Below are 18,592 nucleotides of genomic sequence, written 5' to 3'. Positions count from 1 at the left end.
TTTCAACACTCTCCTCTTGCCTGCATGGCACTCCACAGCTCTGCTTCCTCCTTGACTGTGGGTGCTGTCCCAGCCCAGCACCCTGCCGCCCGCTCCAGGACTCTGCACCCCTACCCAATGCTGGTCCCCCCGCCATCCCCCGGCTACTTCCTGTACCTCCATTTTATTGCAAACAGTCTCCTGGTTAATCAAACTTTTCTGCATCTATATCTTCTAAAATCTGCTTTCCCCCTTATCTTTTACAAGAGTGGGGATCTCTCCAGTGGTACCATTCTCCCATATCTCCCAGCCTATACCCCATCACCAAGCCACGAGCAGGGGTCAGACGACTTCTTACAGCCATCTCCATATTGTCGTCCGTGGTCCTTCCCCCTCACCTGCCTCCTTCAGGGATCCCACCATCTGATGGGATCCTCACCAGCTGTGCTGCCCAGGTTCCCAGCATGCTCAGTGATGTCACTAGAAATTAAAAATGTTAAACTCAAACTAATTATCAGACACTTGAACTCCTAGTCTAAGCCCCTAGTTGGTGATTAGCCACACTGAACACCCAGGCAATAAGAAACACTGTAGTTAAGAACTGTGCTTTTGATTTTTAAATAACTCTAGTTGTGTAAAAAAAAAAATTTAATAAGCTGAAATCTGTATTTCTATAATTAATGTTACTGGTTCTCATTCTGCCTTTTGAAGTTCTATCAAATAAGTTAAATTGCTTTTCCCATATGGCAGCCCCTCGACCATTTGCAAACTTTTATTATATTCCTGCTAAGACTTCTCTACTCCAGGCTAACTAACTCCAGGGCCTTTACATTTTCTGAATGTAACACATTTTGGGTTTTTTTTTCTCTCCCAGGTAATTGCTCTCCCTGTGAACATTCTCCAGGTTGTGCATGGGACACAGAACTATACACAGTGCTCTAGGTATGATGTGGTTAGTGGAACTATCCCCTCCCTTCCACAGACAGTTTTTCCATGAACACAGCCTAAGAGCTCATTAAGTTGTTGTTGGAATGGTGGTGGTAATGATGGTGGTGATGGTGGTTGAGGTGGTGGTGGTGATGGTTTCTGTAATAATGTAATACAGTTGACTCATCACAGTCAGCTAATTAAAAATTGAAGCTTGTTTTACTGCTACTAAGTCATATCTCTGCCATCTTTTTTCATGTGCTATTGGCTTTTGGACCAAGATCAAGACTATTGAGACTTTTCTTGGTAGATGTGAACCATAATTTCAACCTAATGAAGATCTTTTTAGCTCCTGATTTTGTCATAGTTTGTTTGCCATTCTTCTCAGATTGATGAATATGTCTTCTATATCTTTATTCAAGTTTCTGATTAATTATAAATCAAACAGTGTTAAAGTTAGAGGCCTGTGAAAAGACACTGAAGCGTGCCCTTCAGGTTAACATCTGTCTATTAATCAGCATCCTTCGGATGCAACTGTTCAATTCATCAGTTTTAATGTCCCTCATTTTTCTTCTGTTTTGTCCTCAAGGCTATCCTGAAATTCAGCTGCTCTATCTACATCATGTTTCTCATTTGTACAAATGTAATCATCATCACCTCCCCATAAAAGATTAGTCTGACATGACTTCTTCAGTAACATAGTAATCACCAAATTCCTTTCATAAATAAGTTTTCCTTACCATTCTGTTAATAGTTCATCCCAGAACCTTACTTAGAATCTACGAGGCTTCCGCAGATCTTCAGTAAGGAGAAGGCCGCATCTTCTTTAATCTGAGAACCAGAATTGCACTTGTCTAACTCTAGACTTTCAACCACTCTCCTCCTCTCCACAATTCCCTCACCGGAGAAAATAATTCATTTCCTTCTTGGAACTCAGGATTCACGGAAACTTCATAAAACAGATCTCCCGCTTCTTTGTACTAGGGACATTTGTATAGACATCTCATCCCTCCACCTCCACCCCCAAGATACTCACACTTGAGTATGAACTCCTTGGCAACAGGGATGTTGCTTATTTTTCTTGCCATCCCCTGTAGTTCCTTGCACTGTATATTTGAAAGTTGGAATTGAACTAAATTGCACAGCGGAAGAAAATTAGTTTGATCTATGTAGTCTCAAAATCATTTTTTTGGTCAAATTGGATTTTTTTCATTTATCTTAATATCTAATTTGTGCATAGTTGAATTAGTCTTGCAATTAATCTGATATGGTCATTAAGACCACTGAAGACAGTAAATTCATTTTCCCGATGTGGTGACTTTTAATCATGTAGTCACAGCCACTCACACAGAAACATAAAACAGCGGATTAAACAGCAAACTAATAGCAGAATGATGAATGGAATTATCCTCAGACCTAAAGGCTATTACAGATAATCTATAGTTTCTGCCAAAGCATTTTATTCAGTTTTGATCCAACACCCTTTTGTTAAGTGATAAAAATAGTCTCAGTTATTGAGAGCTTCCTGTGGGTTAACTGAACAAAGACAGAATAACACGGTGGCTGAGAATGCGGGGCTTAGCTCGTGCCCCGGCCTTGCCAGTTACTGCTCATGTGACCTTCAGCCCATACTTAACCATAAAACAAGATATGAGACGTGCTTGTTATATCATTATTATTTAAGTGCATCCTCTTATTCAAACCTCACGACGGCCTTGTGGACCACTGTTATTTTCTCCTACCTTGCACATTTGCAGGGTACTGGGTGCTGGATACTGCAGGATTCACAGAAATGGCCATGTTAGAATCAGACATGATCTTGCCCACAAGGACTTCACAGTCGAGTCAAAAAGACTGCATTTTATTTATGTATTTATGTATTTATTTTAAATCCTCAGCCGAGGATATTTTCCATTTATTTTCAGAGTGGGGGTGGAGGGAGAAACACCGATGTGAGAGGGAAACATGGACTGGTTGCCTCCTGCACAGCCCCGACCAGGGCCGGGGACCAAACCACAACCGAGGTACGTGCCCTTGACCAGAATCAAACCCATGACTCTGATCCGCGGGCCGCCGCTCTAACCGCTGAGCCAAACTGACCAGGGCAAAACGACTGCATTTTAAATAATCAGATGTAATTCGAGCAGAATAAAATAACGGCCACAGCAACATGAATGTGAAATGCATGAGAGGTCAGAGGATTTCATGCAGGGCTTTAACTAAAAGGGAGAATTTTATTTGAAACCGGAGGGCTGAGAATGATCTCCAATGTCGCAGCAGAGATGCAGGGCAGCCCAGAGAGGGAGCCACACAAGCGAAGACGGGACGCGAAGGGCTGGAGGAGGCAGCGGGAGCCTGCTGGCTGTGGGGCAGTTAGTGTGGCCCAACCAGAATTATTTGTACACACGCAATATAGCAGCCAGAAAATGCCAGAGGACATTGCATGTAGAAAAATTCAGAAGCATTTTGTTAAACTGGTTTTCAGTCATATGGATGGAGTTCCAATGTGAAGTCTCTTTCTTACTATGGGCTGTGATGTAAGAAGTTTGAAAATCACCCGTCTAGAGAAGTTGGAACCTAAGTTGAAGAGAGACTGTGGTGTGGGTGCGAGCTGGTATTCTAGGAGAATAACGATCAGCTGTATTTATGTTGGAGGTGAGAGAGCAGAGATAGATGGAAGGAAGGGGGGCGGGTTGGGAAGCCACAGTAGTCTGTGCCAGCCAGCACACCCCGACTTGAGGTCAAGTCAGCCATTCTGGGTGTTCTTAGCAGGTGTGGGGAGGGAAATGTCTGCTCATGAGCAAATACAGTCATTTGACATGTAAATAGAGGTGGATTTAAAGCTAATAAAATTAGAACTTCGGGGACCCTTGTTTACACGAGTCTCTTACAAGACGGTTCTGAATTTTGTATTCATAATTTTGTGTTCTTTTTCTTAAAGAGAGCTTTCAAACTGAATAAGCTTCAGGACCCGCTAAACCTGGATCTTCCCCAGGTTGGATACCAATCTGAACAGGTGTCTTCTTTATAAAACAGGGCTCTTAGAGGCTTTAAGATAGTAACGTGCGTTTGGAATCCCCCTGCCATCATTTTATACTTTCTCCTTTTTGTTCCCTCTAATTCCCACACCTCCTTCTTAGCCCCCACCCTCGGCGGGGGCTCACACTTCATCTCTCATGGATAAAACAGCAGCCATCCCGTGCCACCCCATCTTCACACCAGTGAGCCTACTGCATTGCTGTCAAAATCTGTACTACAGCTGATAGGGAGATGGTGACGTTTTTGTTTTCTCTAACTACCGCATCTTCTCTGGTGTTCCTGTTTCCATGGAGAAGATAAAAGCAAGGCTATTGAAAGTACCTTAGTTACTTGCCATTTTAAAGTCTGGCTAAATAATATTTTTTGGAGTAAACAGTCTTTCCGGGCATTTTGCATTCCCTGCTGTCTCTCTTCTCCGTGGGCAGCATCCGGACATAGTGGGAGCTTCTGTGCATTTGCAGCGGGGGGGGGGGGGGGGGGGGCTTGGGTCCACTCACTGCTCTTCAAGCCTTCACCCAGTCCTGCTGGGCTTGGCTCGCTCTAATCTGCTCCTGGCCGTCCTGTGGCATCCACAGGTGATGCCCTGGTCTCTTGCCACATCACAGGCTCCTCATCCCAACCTCAGGCTTCTTCTGAGCCAACATTCCTCTCGGCACCTCCGTCCCTCCAGGGAGCTGGGGACAGCTGCTTTCTGAGCCCGCAGCAGCAGGTTTAGGTTGCTGGAGAGGCTCCATGAGGCAGCATCCTTCCCAGGCTATCCCCTCGGACAGGACCAGCTGTAAGATTCTATTTCCTGTGAGTCTCTACCGCTTTCCAGCACAACGTACTCTCAGGCTAGATCTCAAGAGGATTTCTGTGGCTGCTCCTTCCTTCCAAATGTCCTCTCCTCTCTGGTCTCTCCTCCTTTTATACTTCCCTTGTCTGCCTGGCAGGAACTCCCCTCACATAATTTCCTTCTCTTCTATCTTTGTGCTTTATCCAAGGCAGAATCCTCCACTTTCTTCCCCGGGGCAACACGATCTGTGATTTAGCCTTGTAACAGAAGATCAGCAAAGGAAGGAAAACTCAGATGAAAAACAAAATATACCAAAATGTGTTTTTTAAATATTTGATTTCATAAACTACAAATATATCTGTTAACTTACATATCTTTCTCTTCCCCTTACTGCTGAGACCAGTCATATCAAAGATCCATCCTCCACTTGTTCTGTGACAACAACCCTCGTCACCCTCAAAGGTTTCCGTTTAGGTCAGTGCCCTTCACTCTGCGTTGTCAGTCTCTTCCTCTGAGGTTCCTGCCCTCAGCATACAAACTGCGTCCACAATCACCCATCTTTACATGACTCGTCCTTGACCCCAAAAGCTCCTCCCGCTACACCGCCATCTCGCCTGTCATTCAGAGCAAACCTCTCAGAAGCGTTGCCTCACATCACATTTCCATTTTCCTGAATCTCTTTAACTATTTAATCCAGTACAATGTGTGTTTTTCCTCAGACATTCCACTGAATTTACTATTATCAACCAATGGCATCCTTATCAATGACAAAGCCAATGGACATCTGGGTTCTCATATTGATATTCTCAGCAAGCTTTGATAGAACCAACGATTCCTGCTTCTTGAAGCATGTGTCTCTCCTGTTTCTGTGTTGCTCCGGTTTTTCTCCTACCCCAGTGGGCTCTCCTTTTCTAACTCTTTTGCTAAGTTCTGTCTCTTGTTCCTGGCATCTGATTGTTGGAGTTGCTAAGGGTCAGACCCGGATACTCTCAACTCTTTGCCTATCTTTATGACTCTCAAATTTATATTTCCAGCCCAGACTCTGGCTTTGAGTTATTTACATGTCCATGTGTCTACTTTACATCTTCTCTTAAATGTCTCAAGCTTGACATATTTGAGGAATAATGATTGATTCAACACGCTACACCCTCAACGCAATCCCTTCCTATCTCGGTAAAAGGCACCATGTTTCAATCCGTTGCTTAAGCTACAAACCAAAGACAAGTCCCATGGTTCTGCCTTGCCCTCTGCTCCCACATGCAAACCAAGAGAAAGTGATTTCGACTCTCCAAATGCTTCCTTTTAATTCACCACCACCCCCTTGAATCATGCACCATCATCTCTCATTGGATTTTGTGTAGGAGCATTTCAACTGGTCTCCCCACCTCAGTTCCCGCCCTTTCCAACCCCTATGCCATATAATAATAAGCAATCTTGGCTTAAAATACATTGTAATTTTTTCTTTTTCTCTTTCTCTCCTTTGCTTCCCTACTTTTCCTCAGCAGTTTATCCCCAAAGCCATTAATTGATGCTAAATAAAGTAAGCATCCAAGTGGTGGGAGATTTGCCATTATGACCTAGCACTGGGGATCAAAATCTAAGCAGAGCTGAGGAGGGCATTCATGCAGGGAGACGGCTTAGTGTATATTGCCTAAGCCTGGATGGGTGAGAAGAATATTTACATAGGAGGTGAGGAAATCATCCAGCTGGGAGGTGGAGGAGATGGGCTGGTAGCAGAGATGGGAGGTTGATTGTATGTATGGACACTGGCCAAAGGAGCAAATATATTAAAGAGAATAGCCCTGGCCCGTTTGGCTCAGCGATTAGAGCATCGACCCATGGACCAAAGTGTTGTGGGTTCAATTTCAGTCAAGGGCACGTACCTTAGTTGCATTTCGGTCCCTGGCCCTGGTTGGAGTCCTGAGGGAGGCAACCAGTCTATGTGTCTCTCTCACATCAATGTTTCTTTCTCTCTCTCTTTCTCTCTCTCCCCTCCCTCCCTACCTCTCTATCCGAAGATAAAGAAAAAATACCCTCAGGTGAGGATTTAAAAAAATAAATAAATAAATAAAATAAAGAGAATAGAAACCAAGTTTCTCACTGTAGGAGAAGGCAGCTGCAAACACAGAAAGGTAGAAAAATGGAATTTATCCTGTGTTGTCGAATTGGAATTGGAGACAGCAATGTGAATGTATGGTTTCCAAGACACATCTATCAATAAAAAAAGAAACATGGATGTAAATGTGTGCAAACACACACATGTATACATACCTCCCTAGTTCTGTCTATTGAGAGACCCTGGGAATAGTGACACCCCAATAGCAATAAGCACATATCTTGGTTTCTAAATACCATTTCTAAATAGCAGGGTTCCTTAGTGAAATGGATGATCCCAAGGTTGGGGTAGGGGAAGTACAACATGAACCTGGAACATGTTTCGTGTCAGAAACTAAAGAAGTGCTCCAAACATGAATATGTCAGAAGATCACAGAAGCCAGCTTGAAGAAACATCTGAAACTAGTTAGGATCAAAGTAAATAGTGAAGATAAATAATTATCCATTGAACAAAATGAAAACCTACTAGTTTCCACTGATATAAATCAATAAAAGAACAGATTGGATGTTTTATAAGGAATGGGAAATTTACATAGTTTTAAAGTACAGTGATACCTCGGTTCTCGAACATAATTCGTTCCAGGAGGACGGTCGAGAACCAAATTGTTCGAGAACCGAAGCAATGAAACCCAATAGGAAATAATGGAAACTGGATTAATTCGTTCCAAGCCCCAGAAAATGCCTATTTCCTGGCCTAATTTGTATATAATATGTAGAAAAACATAAGTCTCAACAAGAAATAAAAGTGTACAGTATGTCTAAGGGTTAAATTCAGTGTAAAGCGTGACTCTCTCCACAAAGCGTGACTCTCTCTCTGCACTCACACTGATGACGCAAGCAAGGCGCGCTGGGCCGAATGAACGCCATTCGGCTCAACTCGGCTCATCTCGGAAGTTCGAGTTCCAAATATTTGTTCGGATTCCAAGACAAAAGTTTCTCGAATCTCCTGGTCGAATACCGATTTGGTCGAATACCAAGGCGTTCGAGAACCGAGGTATCACTGTACCTCTCCACAAAACATTTATTAGTTACAAAGGTGGGGGAAGCTAACTTCACAGTGGAAAAGCTTTAAAACTATATGCCACTTGGTCAGGTGCAATGCATCACTTTTATGATCTTGCTACCAAAGATGCAAAAGCTGAATCCAACCATTAGGCAACATTAGAAAATCCCAAACTGAGAGACTGTCTATGAAGTAACTACCTTGCAATATTCAAGAGTGTCAAGATCATGACCATCAAGGAAAGGTTAAAGGACTGAGGTAGATGGAAGGAAACTAAAGAGACATGACAGCAGAGAGTAAATCATGATCCTGGACTGGATCTTTTTCTTGTCAAGGACATTGTTGTGACAAGTGGGAAAATGTGAACAGGGTCTGAGGATTAGATCACAGCAATGTATCAGTTTGATTTTGATGATTACATGGTGGACAGTAGGAGAATGTCCTGGTTGTTTGGAGTGATATGGGTCATGTGATAGGCAGCCTCTAAGATGGTCCCAATCATCCCCACCTCTTGATAATTGTGCCCTTGTATAATCCCCTCTTATTGAGTGTATTCTGTACCTAAAAATTTACTTCTAATTAATAGAATATAGTCAAACTGGTAGCATGGACAGAAAGAGTGTGCCTCCCATTTCCTGCTCACTCACTCTGACAGAAGTCAGCTGCATGTAGTGGGCTACACTTGGAGAGGACTACATGGCAAGGAACCGAGGGAGGCCTCCCACCAGCAGCCTGGGAGGAGCTGAGTCCTTGGCAAGAAACTGCAGGTCTTGAGTCCATAGCCTATGAGGAACCAGATCCTGCCAACAACAAATGCAGTGAGCGTGGAAGTGAATCCTCCTACAGCCGAGTGTTAGCTGTGACTGCAGCCCCATCCAGCACCCAGTGCACAGCCTGTGAGAGACTCTGAGACCCAGGAGCTAAGCCACACCCAGACCATGACCCACCAAAGCTCTCAGATAATAAAAGTTGTTTTAAGCCACTCCAGTCGTCCCTCGCCATTTCGCACTTCGTCTTTCACGGCCTCACTCTATTGTGGTTTTTTCAAATATATTCATTAAAAAGTTGATCGAGACATTGAAAATGATACAGCGTGTGCTCGGTTGTCTGAGTCAATTATACACCCCTGTATTGCAATTACAATTACAATTACTGTACGTATGAACTGTAGGCCTATGTACTCGAGCACCCCAGGGATCCTTCAATGCCAGGTGCAGCCGCTAGAGTCTGGAACGGATTAACTGTGGTAAACGAGGGACAACTGTACATTTTGAGGCAATATGTTACATAGTAGTAGATAACTAACACAGGTTCTCATATTGCAAGTTCCTCTCAAGTGGTTCTGCAGAAAAAGCTGTACTTTAAGTTCAAGGTTGTTTTAGAAATAAGTGTGTGTGTGTGTGTGTGTGTGTGTGTGTGTGTGGTGGGTTATACCACTTCCTCGCCTAAAACTCTTTACAGGCTTCCTATCACACTTAGAACAAAACTTGAACTCCCTGCCACCCCCTTCATGTTCTCCAGCCCCGTTCACCCTTTTTCACACCGTCACATGCGTCTTCTCCTGGGTCCTTAAACAAACATGCTCTTTCCTTTAAGAGTGACTTTGAATGTTCTCTTCCCGCTCCCTAGATGTTCTTCCCGCACTCCGCACTTGACTACTCTAGGCATTTAATTTGAATCTCACTTTAAATATCCACTGACAAAGTTCCCTACCTTTCATTCACATTCTCTTTCAGCCCCTCACTGGTTTCCTTCATACACTTGTAAGGTTTTTTAATAATTTTATTTTTGTACTTGTTTTTATCTTTGATAAAGATAAGCCTTGTGGGAATTATCCTTCTCTACACCACTGCATCCCTAGTATTTAATGTAGAGTGAATACCCTTTAAATATTTGTCAAATGGTTGTTGAAGCTGCCCAAAGCCCCTGAATCTTTGCTTCCAAGTAGAGGCAGGACCATGCCCCTAGGTTCGAATCAGAACACAGGATCACAGAGACCTGTGGTTATGGTAAATGCCATTCTCATGCTGATCACCGAAGGGGCCTCTTCCCCTGTGTGCCCATCTGTAAATATCTATCATTGCACTGACCACATCACACGATTAACTGCTTATGAATGAGTCTGCTTGGCTGCCATACAGAACACCACAGACTGGGGAGCTCAAACGACAGAAATGTATTTTCTCACCGTGCTGGAGGCTGGAAGTTTATTAATATTCCAGGGCTGGTTTCTGGTGAAGCATCTCTCCTTGGTTTGCAGAGGGCTGCCTTCTCTCTGGAAAAAAGAAAAATACATAATTGTCCAATGAGTTGGTTAGCATAATGCTTCATGTCACCCAGGTAATTTCAAAGCAAAATTTCATTTCTTCTCACTCCCAAAAAGATAATTTAAAGTTATATCAGAGAATCCAATTTTATTAATACAGGCAATCAAGCCTGATCATGATAGACTCTTCATCTTCCAACACCAAAATTGATTGTGTATGCAGAACTAAGTAGCCAGGTCATTGTATCTTTTTCCTGTATTACTATCTTGTTACCTTGGTTACCACATTTACTTGTGTCTACAAAGTTGGTTTTGTTTTCTCTATTCTTTCAGTCCCTATTTTGCAGATATCCCATCCTAGAGTTTCATTCAATGTATAATAAAGTGTCACATGCAGATAACAATACCATGTTCCAAGAATCTCAGGAACAGTCTCCATGTGTACTTAGTGGGCCATGGAGCTAATTTTTTAAAAAAATATTTTTTCTTTATTGATTTTAGAGAGAGAGGAAGGGAGAGGGAGAGAGAGAAACATCAATGAGAGAGAACGTCAATTGGCTGCCTCCTGCATGCCCCCCACTGGGGATTTGGCCCACAACCTGGGCATGTGCCCTGACCGGGAATCAGCAACCTCTTGGTGTGTGGGTAGATGCTCAACTACTGAGCCACACCGGTTGGCCATGGAGCTAATTTTGATGGTGGGGCTGGGAACTCTCTTATGATCACTACATGCCCTGCCCCCAATCCCTTCAATTGGTCAGTACCATTAGCAGAGAGAGAGAGAGAGAGAGAGAGAGAGCGCCTGAAATCTCCCAGCTTGTTTTGCCAGAGCACATCAGTTCCAGGTCATGTTTCTGCAGCACATGTGTCACGGAGAGCACAAGCTGTCAGTACGGAGAACAGAGAGGCTCCTTTGACAGATCTCATGTCTACATTCCAGCCCCCTTACAGCAGGAGAACTTGTTTCCCTTGAATGACTTGCTTTTTTCTCCGCCGAGTCCCCAGCTGCAGAAATGCACCCACTGCTGGAGAATCCCTTGGTATTGAGCCCTGGAAAGAGGCTGTGTCTCTGCTTGTCATATACATTTACAGGACAGAGCTGCTATATTCATACTGGGGGCAGGGGTGAGGAGGGACAAATAGGCACAAACACAGCCTGTCTCCTCAGAAGGTGCTGTCTGTCATTGCACATTCTCACCATGTGTGCCCAGTTCAAACCTAGAGTCATAACAACGAGAGCTTCAGAACTCACTTCCTCTGAATGTAAAAAACCTCACACTTCTGAAAGCAACATGCAAGAAATGGCTAAACAATTTCATAAAACTTATAAATTCTTCCTAATTACTCATTATATTTTAATTCTACTATCCAGATATGAGGGGGATAAAGAGGGAAAAAATTGTCATTTACTTTTTAAATTTTTTTTCAAATAAAGGGGGAGAGAAAGTGCCATTTGACAACAGACTGTGGTTTGAAGACCCTGATGCCTTCTCTCCCAACTTTCCACTGAAATCCCAGAAAACTCAGAAAGAGATGCCAAGTTTTTCCACTGGTCAGAGCTAGTAGTGATAAGCAAGCTGTTGCCAGAACCTAGGAGGGATTTCATGAATTACAAGCATATGGAATTGGGTTTCTGGGCCAAAAAGGGGGGGGGGGGGGCACGTACTACACCTGACAAGCTCAGGGGAGGCCTGCATGGTGACCTTCCAAACTCGGAGACTTACAGCATCACATAGGATGGTCTGAACATAAATATTCCTAACCAAAAGCAGGTCATGCAGTAGTCATGTCCTAGGCCTGTAGCTTCCTTGACAAAGGTCAGTCTTTACCTCCAGTGAGGCTGTCCATTGTCTTTTGGCATCTAAGATAACACACCCTTGGAATGTCAGAGTCATCCCTCTTTCCTGGCCCCCTCAACACACCCCACACATATACCCCCCACACCAGAGCATGAGACCACAGAACCCCTCATTGTTATCTTGTTCCCCAAATATCATTTCTATATTCTCTAAGTGTTAATTATTAACTATCCTATACCCCCCAATGTAAAAAAAAAAAGTGTTTTTCTCTCCATTTTACTCGCTATTCAAACTCAGAGATTACCCCACATTGATTCTTCCCACTTCCCTAACCTACCTCCAGTGAGTTTCATATAACCCCTCCACCCTTAAGTCTCCTCTGATTGCAATGTATAAAACAAGCTGAAAAACTGCCATTCTCCAGAGCTTTTCTTCAGTCTGTCGAGATTTTGCTTCCTGGCAATTGTCATCAGTTTGGCTCATATAAACTCATAAACATTCTCTACAGGTTTGGACATTTCTTATGTTGACAGATTGAGAAACACATTCTGTGACCTTCAAATTTTTCACCTCTCGAAATAAAGCAAAGCTGGCAGCCCTTCTACTGACTTTACTGTTTGTCTCTGGCCCAACAGGCAAGGGCTGAACCAGCCAGAGAAATGGGGAACTGTCTCTTACCACAGAGTTGGTGGAAGTGAGAAGGGGCTGGTGCTGACGTATGGTGATGAAGGCAATAAGAGCCTTGTGTGCTAGAAGTAGCAGGTGTTCATGTATCTCAGAGGTCCAGAGCGTCAAAGCACCTTGCCACAGTGCAGCAGAGCCTCACTGAATGGAAACGTGGGAAAAGAGGAACTGGTCTCGGAGCTTTGTATAAAATCTTCCCATCCTTCTGTAAAACCATTCATTCATTCAGCCAATGTTTATTGAGTAGCTACTATATGTCAGATACTATTCTTGGCACTAGGTAAACAATCTGCCCTCAAGGAACTTACTTTGGTGGGAAATACAATAAAACAAATGTTACTATTTAATGTTAAGTGTTATGAAGAAAACTAAATCTGAATAAGAAAGTGGGGTGGAGTTTAGAGAGGCCTAAGAAAGTGACATCTGAGAAAGGCTTGAAAGAAGGGAGCTAAGAGGTCAGTGTGAAGGTCAGGGGAGAGCATTATAGAGACCAAAACATCAAAAATGTTAATGCAGAAGTGTACTCAGAGGACAATGTAGGTAGAACAAATGGCCAGGAAGCAGATCGTGGAGGGTCTGGATTTTATTCTAAGTGTGATACGAGTTTAGGAGGACTTTGAAAAGGGGGGTGACATGGTCACCTTTACATCATTTAAGGATCTTTGTGGCTACTGCATTGAGGATGTATGGAAAGAGAACAGAAGTAGGAGATGGAAACCGGGTAGAAAGTCAGTCACTGCAGCGAGACAGGTGGGGTTGCTGTGGGTCACAGTAACAGTTACACAGATGGTTAGAAACAGTCATATTCAGGACATATTTTAAAGGCAGCGGCGATAAGATTTGCTGATGAGTGGAATGCGTCATATGAGAAAGAAAAGCATTAAAGATGACTCCTTGGTTCTAGACCAGAGCAACTGGGGGAGTCTGATGCCATTTACTGAGATGGGAAAATCTGGGGGAGAATAAGGTTCAGAACTTAAAAATATGTGGATTCTGATTTAGATATTAGGATGTGATTTAGATATCAAAATTTAGATATGTCAAATGTGAGCTCTCTTTTAAGCATTCAGTCAAAGGATTGTGAATGTGAGTGTGGTGTGTGTGTGTGTGTGTGTGTGTGTGTTGCTCTGGGAGAGGTGTGGGCAGGAGATAAGAATTTGGTGGTCAACAGCATAGAAATAGAATTTAAAGCTATGTAGCTGATGAGATTGTTAGGGAATAAGGGTAGATCTAGAGAAGATGACGGAGGCCTAGGTCACTCCGTTTAGTAGGGAGAGAACGTGGAAGAGACTAAGAGGTAAGGGAGGAAATCCAGAAGAGGACAGCATTTTAGAAGACAAGTGAAGAAAGGGTTCCACATGCTGCCAGGGAATTAAGGTGAGGACTTGGAATTGGCCATCAGACTTGGCCAGATGGAGGCTGCTGACCTTGGAAAGAAGAATGGTTTCACGTAAGAGTGGACCAACAACGGCGTTAGGAGTGGGTTCCAGAGAGAGAGGGGAGGGAAGTGGAGACAGCAGCTACCGACCACCTCTCAGAAAGCGTTGTTGTGGACTCTACAATGTAGCGGACAGCAGAGGAAGAGGAAGCAGAGAGGGGAACATGGCTCTAGATTTGTATTACTCATTTATTTATTTATTTTTTCGTTTTGAATTAGAGGTAGAAGAGAGGATCAGTTCTCATTCCTTTCACAGTGCACTTTCCACTTTACCATGTAGATCCTCACTGAATTTTCACACAGACGAGAAGTTATGACAAGCTCCATAGTTCGGAAAGCATTTGTTAAGATGGGTGGGATTACAGCACACTTGAATCACAAAAGGGAAAACTCTAGTAGAGCTGGAGAAATTATTGATGATACAGGACAGGTATGGACGAACTATTGCTGCCAGTCAAGGTGGACTTCTGTGTGCTTTTAAAAATAAAGTTTTCGTTGGAACACAGTGACAAATTTGTCAAACACTATCTGGCGTTTTACAGAGACCGGTGCTGACCCCTGGTAAAGTTGATAGGGGAAAATTGGAGGAACAATGGACTTGAAGAGATGACCAGAAATGGGACCCAGGTTACAAATGGAGGCCCTGGCCTGAAGCAGGAGCGTGGACAGTTTCCCTCCGTAACTAGAGGAAAGGCAGGAAGAGAAAGCAAACAGTAGCACATTAGTCAATCGGGAGGCAGCTTATCAGGTGGTGTCCTTCTGATTATTTCTATTTTCTCCATGAAAATAGAAGTGACGTCATCCATTGAGAGAGTGCAGGGGAGAGTGAGTTGGATCTGCAGATCAGAGAAATGAATTCAGGAAAACCAAAGGGTTTGGGGGCGATGGAGAGGAACATATCCAATCATTTGACAAAGAGTATATCTGCATATATCTTCACTCATTTGAGAATTTGTGAATTAAATGAAATTGATATGGGACCTTCAAACAATCACTCGAGATCCAGAGAAAAGAAATATCCTCATCAAGACTTTAAGAAGAACATAACTAGAAAATAATAATTTAGTATAAGAGATAAGAAAGTCTAGTAAAATTTAAAATATATATTCTCAATGATCCAGTAACTGCATTTTCAGGTAATAGTACCTTCTATTACCCAATATTACCTAATATTATCCAAGTGAAATATGTAAATTAAGTAGGTAAATAAACTTTATACAACGGTTTTTACTGCAGTCTTCTTAGAAGAACAAAAAAAAATCAAAGCAAACCTATATGTCCACAGCAGTGTTACAGCCAAATTAATTTTAGTATATTTATGTAATGGACTTCATTAGTAAAATACTAATCTTGAAAATTTATTTGAAAAACTAATGTTGAAAAACATTAAAGTTGCAGGCATTGTTTATAGTACAGTAAATCATTTACATAAAATTTACATAAACCTAAAACAATCTGTTATTTATTATGTATATAGAAAACAAAGAACAAGGACTAGAATCACAAAATTTATGATAGCAGTTAACTCTGAAGAGAAGGATGAAGAGAAATGTGACCAGGGAAAGGTGTATAAGGGGACTTCAACTTCTTAGTAATAATTTATTTCTTAATGAAATAAAATATAACCTAACATTAATGTTTGTTGGGTAGTAGCTGCATGGGTATTTATCTTACCTTATTATCCTTTTTCTTAAACTTTTTGGTTTTTAATTTTTTTCAAAATAAAATTAATTACAAAAATTTATAAATATTTTTAAAATACTAGAACTGAAACTGAAATAGGTTTTATAAGACTGTTAACCCCGTGGCATTTGCCGTCATAATAATCTCGGCAAAGCCTGCAGTGGGAGTGAGTGAGCTACAAGGCCCCTCACCATTGCACCCCTGCTTAAGGGTCCGCAGTCGGAGCCCCCAAATGAATTCTCGCTCTTCCCCATCGCTTGGCTGGCTCTACTTCATCTTTCACTTTTCATTTTACACTTCATTCTCTCCATGACATCTTTCCTATTTTGCACGAGTTATGCTTCCTCCTTTGCACTTGAAAGTTCTCTGTGTGCACCGCACCTTGCAGCATTTATCACTCGAGTACAACTTCTTGGTTACTTGACTGTCTCCCCCGGAGACAGCTGGCTCCTCGGGGACGGGCTGCGTGGCATCAGCGAGAGAGCTCCAGCTGGCACGGTTCCCAGCCCTGAGCTCGTGCTTCCGACGGACGTTTCTGCTGACTTTTATAGATTCTCGGTCCAGCTAGGGTACTGCAGCGGGAGTCTGCTGGCAGAGGGCACGGTGAGGGTACTGAATGCCTGAAGGTACCACTAGGAAACATTCAAGACAAACCATCTACTGAAAACCTTTTGCCTCGAGCTGGACTTACATTCCAGAATGTCTGAAACTGATTTTTATGAAAAAATGAAACTCAGTTTTAAAAAAGCAGCTGATCCCCAGGCTTGCATTTCCTCCTTCTTTTATCTAAACACACAGGTAGGGAAAGTTGGCTCAGAAATTATTCAAAATTGGAATTTTCTTTTATAGCCTCCCCTCAAAATCTCCCGTGTCAGTTTTCCACATAAAAAGAAGCCAAGCCTCGGCCCTATGGAAAACCTCCTATTGATATTTTCCTGTTTTTGTCAGCTTGTCCAGTTTTAGAAAATGTAGAAACCACATCCGACCTACCTATTGGAAATAATGGGAAAAATGGATGGTGAAAACCATACTCCTGTCAATCTTGGCCATACCCCATTCCTAGTTTTTAAATCACAGCTCAATATTCATGTCCTTGAGAGCTACTGGTCAGAACATGTCTAAAGGTATGAACTGCATTCTGACTTTTGAGGAACACAGTGTTTCTGGGACCCAGAGATGCAGCCGATTCCAAGGCCCTGCGGTAGGCTGCGTGCTCATTGCTCAGTATCCTCTGGCCTTTCCCGGTCCACCCGCAGGGCCGGCGGAGCGGACTGCCCGCCCCTGCCGAAGAGGCCTGGCCACGTGACTTCATTTGGCCAATGAGCTGTGAGCAGGAAGTGAAGGGCTGCGGATCTGGCCGGAAGCTCTCAGAAGCCTGGCGGCCTCCTCCAACCGTCCGGGTGTCCCTGCACTCTGCCGAAAGAACGACAGGTTCCCCAAAGAGGCTGCTTTGTAGCCTGATCTCCGGAAGAGAAGCTCTCCAGCGAAGTCGGGTCTGGCAGCAGCAGCGATCGCTGAGCACTGTGCCCAGGGCAGTTGGCCAAGATGCCGAATATCAAGGTCTTCAGCGGCAGCTCGCACCAGGACTTGTCCCAGAAAATCGCCGACCGCCTGGGCCTGGCGCTGGGCAAGGTGGTGACGAAGAAATTCAGCAACCAGGAGACCTGCGTTGAAATCGGCGAAAGTGTCCGCGGAGAGGACGTCTACATCGTGCAGAGCGGCTGCGGAGAAATTAACGACCATCTCATGGAACTGCTGATCATGATCAATGCCTGTAAGATTTCCGCCGCCAGCCGCGTGACCGCCGTCATCCCGTGCTTCCCGTACGCCCGGCAGGACAAGAAGGACAAGAGCCGGGCTCCCATCTCGGCCAAGCTCGTGGCGAACATGCTCTCCGTAGCAGGCGCAGATCACATCATCACCATGGACCTTCACGCTTCTCAAATTCAGGGCTTCTTTGATATCCCTGTGGACAATCTGTACGCAGAGCCAGCTGTCCTGGAGTGGATACGGGAGAATATCTCTGGGTGGAGGGACTGCACTGTCGTCTCACCCGATGCAGGGGGAGCTAAGAGAGTTACCTCCATTGCAGACCGCTTGAATGTTGACTTTGCCTTGATTCACAAAGAACGGAAGAAGGCCAACGAGGTGGACCGCATGGTGCTGGTCGGAGACGTGAAGGATCGGGTGGCCATTCTAGTGGACGACATGGCTGACACTTGTGGCACAATCTGCCTTGCCGCTGACAAACTGTTTTCAGCCGGAGCCACCGCGGTTTATGCCATCTTGACTCACGGAATCTTTTCTGGCCCAGCCATTTCTCGCATTAACAACGCATGCTTTAAAGCAGTCGTGGTCACCAATACCATACCTCAGGAGGACAAGATGAGACATTGCGCCAAAATACAGGTGATTGACATCTCCATGATCCTTGCAGAAGCCATCAGGAGAACTCACAATGGGGAATCTGTTTCCTACCTGTTCAGCCATGTCCCTTTATAATAGCATGACTTATGAAGCTTTTAAAATAAAATGAACCCCTTCCCTTGTTTTCTGTTGGTTGGATGAAAAATTCAGCAAAAGCCCCAGCTCGCTCCAGTAACTTTCTACATCCCATGCCAGGTATATTAACAGTTCTCCAAAATTAGGGAAAGACAGACGGAGACTAACTGCTAGGATTTCCTACCTGTATCCTCTCCTTCTGGCTTCTTGGACTTTGTGGGCCTTGCAGCTTTAACTATAGCTCAGCTTCCGCAAGATTTCAGACTTTGAAGGGTGTGGTGTGGGGGTGTTTGAATGTGATTGGGGGAGCTCAGACTACTTTTCATGCGAATGCTTCTGGGATTCCTAGGTGCAGAAGTACTAGCAACAGAGCCAACCCAAA

The 18,592-nt window shown here is 43.7% G+C and overlaps 1 protein-coding gene across 1 annotated transcript; it reads left to right on the top strand.

Annotated features, from left to right (window-relative positions):
* Window positions 1–17,253: 17,253 nt before the first annotated feature.
* LOC118625679 (ribose-phosphate pyrophosphokinase 1-like) lies at window positions 17,254–18,210 on the top strand. The gene has a single exon (XM_036254755.1). The coding sequence runs from the start codon at window positions 17,254–17,256 to the stop codon at window positions 18,208–18,210; it is 957 nt and encodes a 318-aa protein (XP_036110648.1).
* Window positions 18,211–18,592: the final 382 nt, after the last annotated feature.

This window comes from Molossus molossus, unplaced genomic scaffold (assembly GCF_014108415.1).
Source record: "Molossus molossus isolate mMolMol1 unplaced genomic scaffold, mMolMol1.p scaffold_m16_p_11, whole genome shotgun sequence".
NCBI lineage: Eukaryota > Metazoa > Chordata > Mammalia > Chiroptera > Molossidae > Molossus > Molossus molossus.
The sequence above is the reverse complement of the archived record's forward strand: the minus strand, read 5'-3'. Positions and strand labels throughout refer to the sequence as shown.

Bases quoted from the DNA above. Each gene is read 5' to 3' on its own strand.
- LOC118625679 (XM_036254755.1), top strand. From the start codon at position 17,254: ATGCCGAATATCAAGGTCTTCAGCGGCAGCTCGCACCAGGACTTGTCC.